We start from the raw sequence: 12000 nt of genomic DNA, 5'->3' as shown, positions 1-12000 counted from the left end.
CACTAATGTTTGTTTAAGTGGTACAGGGATTACATAGATTCATATTTATGTGTGTTGGATTTGGTCGGTCTGTCAAAAGTTAACAGCAAAAAGATGGCCAGGCCGGATAATCCGGGCCGGATATTGTTGAAATATCCGGCCCCCTGATTTTGGCTAAGTCTCCGAGGGAAAATCAGCGCAGTATAGGGGCCGGACATTTGCCCGGATATTGTCCCGGTATTGTACCAGGGCCGGAATATCCGGGCCGGATATTTTGGAAATATCCGGCCCCCTCGATTTTGGCTAAAGACTGGAAGAAAAACAAGTCTGGCATAGGGCCGGATATTTGGCCGGATAAAGTCACGGTTTTGTCCCGAAGGCCGGATTATCCGGGGGGGCGGATTATCCGGCCCTTACTTAGGCCGGATTATCCGCCCCCCCGGAAGCTGCAACGGCTCAATTTTGAGGGGGGGGGGGGGTATAAATACCCCCCTTCTTCTACCTTGGTTGCTTGCTCAATCATTACACAAGAAATCTGCCAAGCCACCTCCATTAGAGCCACCTCAAGAAACTCAAGATTTGCAAGATCTCCTTCCTCCCCCAACCAAAGCTCTTGATCTTTGGAGATTCGAAGGAGAAGACACCGATCTACATCCTCATCGAAGCGTTCTTCATTTCCCCCTCTCTTGTTTGAGGGATCTCATGCTAGTGTTCCTATTTGGTTCCCTAGTTGATTTGTGTTGATGTATTGTTGTTGATTGTTGTGTTGTAACAGATTTGGGAGCCTCCAATTTGGTTGTGGATGTGTGCCCCAAGAACCTTGTAAAGGCCCGGTTTCCGCCTCGAGGAAATCCCTTAGTGGAAGTGGGCTAGGCCTTCGTGGCGTTGCTCACCGGAGATCTGAGTGAAGCCTTCGTGGCTGTTGGTTTGGCTTTCGTAGCAACCACACTCCTCCAAACGTAGACGTACCTTCTTGCAAAGGAAGGGAACTACGGGAATCATCTCCGTGTCATCGCGTGCTCCACTCTCGGTTACCTCTATCCTATTCTATCTCTATATTGCTTAGATATATCTTGCTTAGTTGTTTGCCTTGTCATATAGGTAAATTCACTTAGTTGCATATCTAGAGAATTTACCTTTTGTGTCAAGCCTAAATTGAAAAAGAACTAAAAATTGGTTAGCACCTATTCACCCCCCCTCTAGGTGCGGCATACGATCCTTTCAACTTCCGCTGCCCGCTGGAACGGGAGGTGGACGTCGTCTTCATCAACAACCGAACGTGTGACCGAGTACGGAGGTGCTGCCCGTTCGTGGCACCGGAAGCGATCGTGATCAAGATCTTCTACGCGTTTTTGCAAGCGGCAAGTGAACGTCTACCACAGCAACAAGAGCCTCATCTTGTAGGCTTTGGAATCTCTTCAAGGGTGAGACTCGATACCCCCTCGTTGCTACCGTCTTCTAGATTGCATCTTGGCTTGGATTGCGTGTTCGCGGTAGGAATTTTTTTGTTTTCTATGCAACGTTATCCTACAGGGATCATAGCCGCCATCGCATAGTTTGACATGACATCAAGGGCGGCATTTATGAGGATGAGCCGGCCGCCAGCCGAAAGGAGCACCGCTCTCTAGGCCGACAGGTACTTAATTTCCTTTCCCCTTTTTAAAATACTTTTTGCTTGGTTACAAGTTGATGTTATTTATGGATTTCATTTAAAATAATAGCTGGCCTTGCTGATGTTAAGGTTGTTATCTTCAGAGGTGACACTGGATCCATGAGAATATGTTGCTCGAATATGGTTGTCGGTACCCATATATTTGTAGGAGCAGATTTAGACTTTTGTGTGCTTCATGCTTCTTAGGATTTAGAGTTTTGTGAGAAAATTATTAGCCTCTTCAGTCATACAACGATGTTAAAGTTACTTACAAATTGTATATAATATTTAAATTGACTGATATATTTTTATTAGTTACTTACAAGTTGTTCGTTGATATAGTGTATTTAAACTATTTCAAGCATTGGTGCTCTGTGCTATTTATGTAGCCAAGTAGGTCATCTATATGTGTTATATCTGTTCATGGTAAAAAAATCAAGTATATATTTCAGTACTATTGTCTTGACTTGCCACTTCATTTTGGTTTGGAAAAAAAAGTAACCACGACCAGCAAATTCTCCAATTTTCCATATTATAGTCGGAGTAGGTTAAAGTTAACGTACAGCTCAACCACAAAAATAATGTGCCACGAACTGACTTAGGTATTCCATTACTGACAGGTTGTCTGATGTTTATTTGCCTATATCTATGCTTCAAGTTACGATGCCCTTTAATCCCTGCTTCTATTGGGGAATGCATTGACATGTTTCTCTGATTAATATCTCTCTCTTGTACTCACCAGGGCCATATGTCTGTATCAAAGTTCTATTTAAGTGTATTGCCTTTGGGGTTTCTGAACACTTGTTTGTCTGGCATGAGGCATAACGAAGCAGTGATTGAGACCTATGTGAGACCGACTTTGTTCTCTTCCTCATCCGCGTATGCACATCCGGTCTATCTTTGGAATTTAGCTATTTCCTATTTGAATCGTTTCATTATTTGCTTCAGTTGGTACTGCAGTTTTTTTCTGAACACACACGTATTGGGCAATGTGGCCACCTGGGAGGTAATCTTTCAGATCCAACTAATAATGCAAATGGCATCAAGAAAGAAGGCACATGTATTTCAGGTGGTAATTTAGAGCTTCTATTGTCTTATCATGGGATGAACTATTGTGTATGATGCACTTCACAGTGTTTCTTCTACCATTCTGAACATGATTTTCCACCTGATTAGTGTATGATCGAGGTACTGGCAAGGAATTGTAGAATTTATTCTACCACAAATAGGTTAGAAATAGGTGCTCTGATGCTCGTTTAGAAATTGTAACCTTTTTAAAAATCATGACAATGGTGATATTATTTTAGAAGCGTCTTATGAACTATGCATTAGATGTTGTATTGTATTTAGATGACAATGTTTTTATTTGGTTCATAGCAATGTCATCTGCTCGATTCCAACATAGTAGTGAGAGAGTGGAGATGAGCATGACACACACAAGCGATGTTCTCCCCCTCCGTTCTTTTTGGTAATCCACTTTAATCTCTTCTATCATTTGGTTCGATGACTTTGTTTGTGGATTCAGTTCATGATATCAACAAATATTTTTCTGCCCACGAGGTGCATGTGCAAAGTGACAAGGACAAGGAGAACACAAAAGCTGGTATTGGGTGAGCTAAAATGTTCATATCATATTTGTAGCATTTCATAATACGAGAACTTATCATTCATGATTTTATAAATGTTATTCCAAGCTACCAAATTCTTAGCGAGGGTGCTCATTGATATTATTGTGCGAGTGAGCTTTACAAAAGCAATATTCCTCTAACAATACCAATAAAACGACAATTTTTTTTTTAGATTTATAGACTTCAGCTGGTGTTGGGTAACTATGAAGTACAATAAGAGATTGAAAAAAAACTGGAGAACCCGTAGCAACGCACGAGCATTCAACTAGTCAAAGCAGCATGTGAGTTTCTTGAAGAAATTGCAATGTATATCTGATGGAAAGAGAGAAAAGAGTTGCATGCTTGGGGAGGAAGAAGAGAGAAAAAGGAGGCTCGGGAGGAGTGGGGAGCGTGCGGCTAGGAGGGGAGGGAACTAATCAGGGATGGAGGATGAGGGGTGGGCCGGTCGGGATTTGATTCCCTTTTGGGTCGGTCTAGCGGGGAGGGGGAGGGGGGGGGGGGGGGCACTTTCCTTTTTTGGAGTGATAGCTGGCTAGCACTAACGAGACACCGATTGCTCCCTAGACCCGTCCAAAAAGAATCTGGCAAAACATCAAATTGTTTTTTTACATGGCAAAACATCAATTTGGAATGATCTCTAAACGATCAAATTTTGTCATCAAACCTGGGTTCCGTGAAGCCAGCCTGTGTAGCATGGGCCGGGCCGACTTCCTTGCTGGCTCCTCCATCACGATTCACGTGACGACCCAACAAGAGCCTTCGTGCCCACGCATCGCATCGTGATCTCTTTCCAACTCATCCCTCCTCGCCTCCTCCTGCTCTTCCACCTTCCTCCTCGCCGTTCCCGCTCCCCGTCCACTCCGCCGCTCCTAGATCCCGCCGCCCCGCCGCCGCTCCTCCTCCCCGCTCGCCCTCCGCGCGGCCATGGACGAGTGGCTCAACCAGGCCGAGGCGTGGGCGGGCCAGGCCGAGCGCTGGATCCGCCAGCAGCCCCCGGAGCAGATTTACGTCGCCGTCGCCGTCATCGCCCTCACGGTTCTGGTGCTCCTCGCAGGTGATGCGCGCAACCTAAGCTCCTCCCCGCAGCGTGCCCTTGCTCCGTACTCTCTGAGGCGCTGCTGCGTTCGTTCGTTTTCATGTGGCCCACGCTGCCCTAAATTCAAGGGCACGGGCAGATTCAGTCCTGAAGTAGCTCATAGATGAAGTGATTTAGCACCGGGAACTGGCGTGGGTCCTGCTTGATGCTGTGAGTTTCATGTGTAGCTATGAGCTGTCGTTTTTGACGAATAGTCTACTAGTTGTGGTGGATGAACAGTTGTGTAGTTAGCTCTAGTGTAATGCCAGTATCTTCAGATATGATTGAAGCGTAGTTGAGTCCATGGCATGAATCAAACTGAGAACCGGTCCATACTCTGCGCGATTCAGCTCAACTGGGGCAGCACGTTGTAGTTGCCTGTTTATTTGTTTGGATAAACAACATTATGTATAGTATGGATGCACTAGCATTTTTCCCTATATGCTGTGATGAACTGTTATGTTTGGAATAGTATCCCTGCTTCTCTGTAAACCGTCGGCTCAGAATGGATGCAGGGCCCTTGAAATTGTCAGTTAGTGTTCAGACTTGAGCTGATTTTGACTTTATATTTGAAATTTGGAAGTGCACCTTGTAAAAATTTACTACTGTGGGATGTTAAAATTATTAACCCCCCCCCCCCCCCCCCCCGCCCCGTCCGTTAATAGATGTCCAGTGGTTCGTCTAAATTTGGAAGTATCTATGCCTAAAAAATGTCTAGATACATTTGAATTTAAACAAATTTTTGACATCTAAAAATGGACAGAGGTAGTAGTTCTTATAAGCATCAAAGCATCTGGCAGAGACAATAATATGATACTATGTGTCATGTTAAAACAAGCAAAAGGGGTTGGGGTTTGTATCTGGAGATAAATTATGTTCAAAGGTGTAGCATTAGCACTTATTACCTTAGTTTATATCACGGCGGGCCTAAAATATGGTGTTGGGTTGTGTTGCTTGCTAAGCTTCCTGCTTTTGTGGCTGTAACTTCTATTGTAAGTTCACTGGTTCTGTATGTGCAGTCACTGACGAGCAGTGCATGTTTGTTTTTTGTAAACAGCTTCTTGTTTGAAATCCTCGAAGTCCAACACCATAGTGCTATCTGGGCTTAGTGGGAGTGGTAAAACTATTCTTTTCTACCAGGTAATTATCTACTCTAACCGCTCCAGTTCCGTACATGCTCCCTTTGTTTTGTGGCAAGTCTCTCTTACCCGTTTAGTGATACAGCTTTTCAAATTCTGGTGGATTATCTTGAAACATAGAATTAGACCAGAGTAATAACCATGGATATTTAGGTTTGCAAATTTGATTGCTAGTTTTGTGTCTTTCTAAGTTGCCAAGTTGTAGAAGTTAGGGAGTAGGCTTGCAATCTGCTCCTATTTATGTTTCTTCCCACACATTATGGTTTGGTAGACTAGAAAAAGACTAATCTAGCTTTTTCTACTGTGATTTGTGAAGTGTTATCTGTTGTGTGTCTTGCCTTGTAACCTTGATTTACTGTATGGTCTCATATATTGTAGGGTATGCCTGCATGAAATTAATGTGACGAACCAATACTATTTTCTATTTCCTCTTCTCCTTTTGGTTATTTCCATCTGTAGTTATATTATCCATGAAGCAAGCAAACAGGCTGCCTCACGTCGTCTTTTGTGTTGTGCTAATTCGTCCTTTCTCTTCCTCTTAGCTTCGTGATGGATCATCACATCAAGGAACCGTGACATCAATGGAACATAACAATGATACGTTTGTGCTGCATTCAGAACTTGAAAGGGTTAGTCAATTTTGATGGAGATGGATCCTTGCTGCATCTTGATATAAATATAAACCAGATGCCATCATTATGTATTCAGATACTGGTGCTTCATTGCTGCAAGACTTATTATTTGGCTTTGCTCTGTTCTCCCTGCAGAATGGCAAAGTGAAACCTGTTCATGTTGTTGATGTTCCTGGTCATGCAAGGCTGAAACCTAAGCTTGATGAGTTGCTGCCTCAGGCAGCTGGAGTTGTTTTTGTTGTTGATGCTCAGGATTTCCTTTCTAGCATGCAAGCTGCTGCAGAGTAATTTTCTGACTTCATTTCTGTTCTCAGAAATATCTACAGTTTCTGCTTTATTTAACTATTGACTCCATTACATGCTTGATCAAAACTAAGAGGGTGCTTAAGAGGTTAATTCACATTCAAACATATAGCAGAATGTTTCACTGTATGATGCAGTTGGTAAATTGGGTTTGTTTCATAGGTACTTGTATGACATTTTGACAAAGGCAACTGTAGTGAAGAAAAGGATTCCTGTTCTGATTTTCTGCAACAAGACAGACAAAGTTACAGCTCACTCAAAGGAGTTCATCAAGAAGCAGCTCGAAAAAGAAGTGTATGTTTCTTTTCATATAATATATTTAGACAGTTAGAAACTTTGAATGCACTACTGGGTTTGCATATACTAAATTATTTGAATTTTGCCTCAATTTACTGCATCTTGAAAGTATCCTACTCCTACTTTTGCCTATGGTGCAAAAAGATGTTTACATATGTGTCCTGTTTGTAGTTTATTGATCCTGGAATAACTGAGGCCATTTCATAACTCATTTAATTAAGATCTGTATGAGCATTTGCACTGACTAGGTGCCTAATCTCATATTTTACATGGGCTCAACGTGTGCTGACTTTGTTATTTCTGTAGGAACAAGCTTCGGGAATCAAGGAATGCCATATCATCTGCTGACATCACCGACGAAGTCCAGCTTGGTGTCCCTGGAGAGGCGTTCAACTTCAGCCAATGCCAGAACAATGTGACAGTTGCTGAAGGTGCCGGTCTCACTGGCAATGTTTCAGCAGTCGAGCAATTCATCCGCGAGCATGTGAAGGCTTAGATTCATCCCATTCTTGCGAAGTAGTGCTTATGTCTCTGAAAAATCGCTATCCGAGTTGTGCCTGGTTTTACTTGACGAAAGAAGGAAAACGGTTACCATAGTTGATGTGCTGACTTTGTAGAGGCATAGACAATTGGTATTTGCTAGCTCCTTACCGACGTTGAGTCTGAACATGATCAGCTTTAAAACTAAGGACCTGATCTGAAAGCGTTGGTTTGACATGAATATTTGGCAATTTTCAGAGGAACCACTCTAATATGTGCATTTGGTCTCTATCGACTATCTATGATATCCAGTCCGTTGTGCAAATGTTGCCTTCCTGCTGATCATGAATTAGCTAGCTGTGGCCTCGTTGAATGACTGAATTCATATGTTCCGTTACATAGACGTTCAGCGAAATCTAAATTGGATAATTTAGGGACCAATTTTTAGGAAGGTAGGTTCATTCAGAAAATTCTAAAACTCGGGTAACAAGTAACAGAGCAGAAGAATTCAAGAACAAATCGTGCTCATTGTAATCAGGTAAAATTGTAAATTCTAAATCAAACATCCTGGAACTTTTAGGGGAGCCCGTTCAGCTTGTTCTGGGTTGAGTGCGGATCAAAACTGGCCCAGTCTGGCCCAGTTAAGTGATACAGCTTCCCCACGAAGTAAAAGGGATAGAGCTTCGGCCACTCGGCGGCCGCATCAACAGAAGACAGAACCCTAGGAGCTAGCGTGGCGACGGCCGACCGGTGGCTGAGCAGAGCAGGGGACGAGCGGACGGCAAACTTGCGGAGGAGCGGGCGGCGGTGCCTCAGCACCGATCTCCACCACCAGTCCACTAGCAGGACAGCCGCCGCTAGCAAGCCAGTGAGTACCCTCTCGTTCTTCCTCAACAAATCGTTAGGGTCAGGGACTCAGGGTGTCCTTGTCTTAGAAAAAAACTGAAGAAATTTGTTTTTATTGTCAATTTGGTGGTAAAATTTGCTCTTTAATTTACTTAACAGTTTGTTCAGTGATGAAGAAAGCTAGGAAGACCGGGCCGGAGGCGCAGACCATGACCACCATGTTGGGTTCTTCTGTTCAGTTCAGAATAGACTACGAGCAAACCAAGCAGCTTCCCATCGGCAAGGCCGTGCACTCCGACGTCCTCTCCGTCGGGGGACACAACTGGAGGATTGAGTGCTACCCGCGTGGGTCACATAAGGCACACAAGGGCAAGTATCTCTCCATATTCCTCAAGCACATGAGCAGAAACAGAAGAGTCAAGGCAATCTTCGAGGCCTTCTTGATGGACAAGGATGACCAACCGTGTACCACGGCTACAACAAGGTCATGCGTTCATGAATTCCCAATCGATGGTGACAGCGATGCCGATGATGATGATGATGTTGACTGGGGATGGAGTCAGTTTGTCGACAGAACTATGCTGGAGAATGACTATGTAACACAGGGACACATTACATTTGTGTGTGGCATCATGGTCATAGATGACAGCCCTATTCCCGTGCCGCCGCCTGACATTGGGATCCATTTTGGCCGTTTGCTAGATCACACGGACGGGATGGATGTGTCATTCACCATCGACGGCCAGACCTTCCACGCTCACCGTGCAGTGCTTGCTGCCCGCTCACCGGTCTTCAGAGCCGAGCTCTTCGGCCCCATGGCGGAGGCCACGATGACATCCATCACGCTCCAAGAAATTGCGCCTGCAACATTCAAAGTTATGCTTCGGTTCATATACACTGATACGTTGCCTGGAGAAGATGAGCTTGGGGACTCTTCCGCTGAGATACTTCAGGATCTACTTGCTGCGGCCGATCGATATGCACTAGACAGGCTGAAGCTTATGTGTGCCCAAAAGTTGTTGGATATGGTGTCAACAGATACAGTTGCTACTACCTTAGCTTGCGCAGAAACATACAACTGTCCCGAGTTGAAGAGCAAGTGCATTGACTTCTTGGCGGTGCAGGAAAATTTCCAGGAGGCCGTGTTCACTGATGGTTATGCACTGTTGGTTCTGAAATTCCCATCAATTACTGCTGAGCTGAGAAAGAGGGTTAGGACATAATACAATGAGATTCATCTGCATGTGTATAGTTCAGGTGGTGAGTGACATCTGCTATCTTTTCAAGCGTAAGACAACCCAGATACAAAGTTAGTATTGTGTCCTGTCCTGGAGCTTCTAAGATATATAATTTTTCTATGCTGATGCATAACTATCTAGCTGTCTGTAGTCTTAGCTCCATAAGTACTATATATATGTCTTATATGCAAGCATGTTGGAGGCTTGGAGATCAGAATGTCTTAGTTATGTTGATCCGCCAAAATTCTAGGGTACTTCGTCTGCATACTTCAGTGTGAATTCTACTTGCCTGGATGTCCCTTAAGCAACGCTTTCTTTAATTCGCGTACTACACCCATTTGTGCATTTTTTTATTAGGTGAAAGAACGGCGTGATATCCATCCTGACAATGGGATTAGATAGTTTCTCTGAATCTTAGGTTCTTGTTGATGCAAGAAAACAGACAACTTTGCAACTTACTCAAAGGATTTCATCACAAATCAGCTGAAAAGTGGATTTCAAAGAAAAGTGCTGCAAATGATCAAATATCCCATTTTCTAACATATAACAGAAAAAACAAAGCCATGGCAAGATCTCCATAAATCTGTTGTCCATGGATATGCAATTACTTGGGATGGCATATGTAGAAAATTATGTGATTATGGGTTTGCATCCATTTACCGTCATGAATGTATCCTATTATTGTAGTTTTTAATATTTTTTCTCTTTATATATTTGGTCAGGCTTCGTGACCTTTCACTAAATTTATACGCCGTGTATTTTGGGTAGGAGGGTGTATCTCTTATCGCAGGTACTTGTATGATATTTTGATGAAGGCAACTGTAGTGAAGCAAAGGGTTACTGTTCTTTGAACAGACAAAGTTACAGCTCACTTAAAGGGGTTCATCAAGTAGCAGCTTGAAAAAGTATTATTTTTCATATCATATACAACATATTTTGGATAGTTAAAAGCTTTGACTGTATTGTTGGATTGACATATACTCCAATTTATGTGAATTTTGCCTCAATGTACTGGATCTTGAACGCATGCTAGCTTTGTTATTTCTTTATAAACAAGCCTCGGGAATCAAGGAATGGCATATCATCTGCTGAAATTATTGATGAACTCCAGCTTGGTGTCCCAGGAGAGGCATTCAACTTCAGTCGGTACCAGAACAATGTGAGTATGTGACACAGCGATGGCAATTCATGCACGTGTACATGAAGGCTCATCCTTGCAAAGTAATGCATATGCCTGCAAAATCGCTTTCGGAGTTACACCTGGTTTTAAGTGGAATCACTCCAATCTTTGCATTGTTGTGTTCCCGCTGATTACCACTTAGCTAGCTGTGGCTTCGGTGAATGGTAACATGGTGAGGCTAAACGTTCGTGTTAGTAAATTCTGTTTCGTAGGACATTAGGGTATGTACAATGGTAGAGAAGTCACCAGGGGCGGAGGGTCAAAATACTTTTTTTTACTAGCAATTAGCTAGTGTAGGCAACTAGGGCATCAGGGTCTACAAGTATTGGTGCATCAGGTCCAAAATTCAAGCTCGATGTCTAAGTTGTGCACTTGTGCATCATGGTAATTTTTCTCCAGCTCCCCCCCTGGAAGTCATGTCTTCCCTTAGCTCTTCACGTCATCTAGAGAAGACAATAGCTATAACGTGTACAATGCATTATGTCTTATTATCACCTCTTTACACTTCATGAGAATTAATTAATTTTGGTAGAAAAACATGTTGCCAGTTTCACTAGACAGGCTGAAGCTTATGTGTGCACAATAGTTGTTGGATAAGGTGTCGATAGATACAGTTTCTACTACCTTATGTTGCGCCGAAACATACAAATGTCCTTAATTGAAGAGCAAGTGCATTGACTTCTTGGCAGTGGAGGAAAATTTCAAGGAGGCAGTGTTCACTAATGGCTATGCATTGTTGGTTCTGAAATTCTCATCAATTACTGCTGAACTTAGAAAGAGGGTTAGGACATAATACAGTGTGATCCATCTACATGTGTATAGTTCAGGTGGTGAGCAACATCTGCTTTTCAAACTTAAGACTACCCGGATGCAAAGTTAGTGATGTGCTGAATTAGCAGCCCATTTGTGTTTTTCTTTTCTTCTCTTGGACATGTCCTGCCCTGAAGCTTCTAAGATCTTCACTTTTTTCTATGCTGATGTATAATTATCTAGCTATATGTAGTCTTAGCTCCATAAGTATTAAGTACTATATAAATGCAAGCATGTTTGAGCTCCAAAATTCTAGGGTACATCGTCTGCTTAGTTTGAACTCTTCTTGCCCGGATGTTCTTTAAGCAACACTTCACAGCTTCTGTAATTCGCGTAGAACACACATTTGTGCATTTTTCTTATTAGGTGCAAGAACTGTGTGATAGCCATCCTAACAATGCATTTGAAAGTTTCTCTGAATCTTGTGTTTTTGTTTATGCAAGAAAACAGACAAAGTTACAACTTACTCAAAGGATTTCAACACGAAGGAGCCGTATGAAGAGCCCCATAAATCTGCTGTCCATTTATATGCATTTACTTGGGATGTCATCTATAATAAATTATATGATTTATGGGTTTGCTTCCATTTACTGTCATGAATATTTTGTATTATTGTAGTTCGTATTTTATTCTATGTATTTGGTCAAACTCCTGACGAAAGAGCTAGAACATAAAGGTCCTGTTCTGAATGTGTTGGTTTGAGATGCATATTTGGCAATTTTTTGAGGAATCACCCCTGTCT

The 12000-nt window shown here is 42.8% G+C and overlaps 2 protein-coding genes across 3 annotated transcripts; both read left to right on the top strand.

Moving 5' to 3' along the window:
• The first annotated feature begins 4042 nt into the window (after positions 1-4042).
• LOC127316684 (uncharacterized) lies at positions 4043-7458 on the top strand. The gene is made up of 6 exons (XM_051347134.1): positions 4043-4312; positions 5391-5473; positions 6015-6101; positions 6240-6388; positions 6570-6701; positions 7011-7458. Exons 1-6 carry the CDS (start codon positions 4183-4185, stop codon positions 7198-7200), a joined length of 771 nt encoding a protein of 256 aa, XP_051203094.1. The 5' UTR covers positions 4043-4182; the 3' UTR covers positions 7201-7458.
• Positions 7459-7856: 398 nt separating this feature from the next.
• On the top strand, positions 7857-9588 carry LOC127316685 (BTB/POZ and MATH domain-containing protein 2-like). Of its 2 annotated transcripts, none has more exons than XM_051347135.2 (2): positions 7857-8052; positions 8199-9588. In XM_051347135.2, coding segments are annotated over exons 1-2 (1056 nt in total). In that variant the 5' UTR covers positions 7857-8051; the 3' UTR covers positions 9254-9588. The 2 variants fall into 2 exon arrangements, with proteins under 2 accessions (XP_051203095.1, XP_051203097.1); XM_051347137.2 differs by having other exon boundaries at positions 8190-9588.
• Positions 9589-12000: the final 2412 nt, after the last annotated feature.

This window comes from Lolium perenne, chromosome 7, assembly GCF_019359855.2.
Source record: "Lolium perenne isolate Kyuss_39 chromosome 7, Kyuss_2.0, whole genome shotgun sequence".
NCBI classification, from domain to species: domain Eukaryota; kingdom Viridiplantae; phylum Streptophyta; class Magnoliopsida; order Poales; family Poaceae; genus Lolium; species Lolium perenne.
This window is presented reverse-complemented; position numbering and strand designations above follow the sequence as displayed.

Excerpts from the sequence above, each read along its gene's own strand:
- LOC127316684 (XM_051347134.1), top strand. The coding sequence starts at position 4,183 with ATGGACGAGTGGCTCAACCAGGCCGAGGCGTGGGCGGGCCAGGCCGAG. Across the intron at positions 4,313-5,390 it reads GGTTCTGGTGCTCCTCGCAG|CTTCTTGTTTGAAATCCTCG; the intron begins GTGATGCGCGCA and ends TTTTGTAAACAG. Across the intron at positions 5,474-6,014 it reads AAACTATTCTTTTCTACCAG|CTTCGTGATGGATCATCACA; the intron begins GTAATTATCTAC and ends TCTTCCTCTTAG.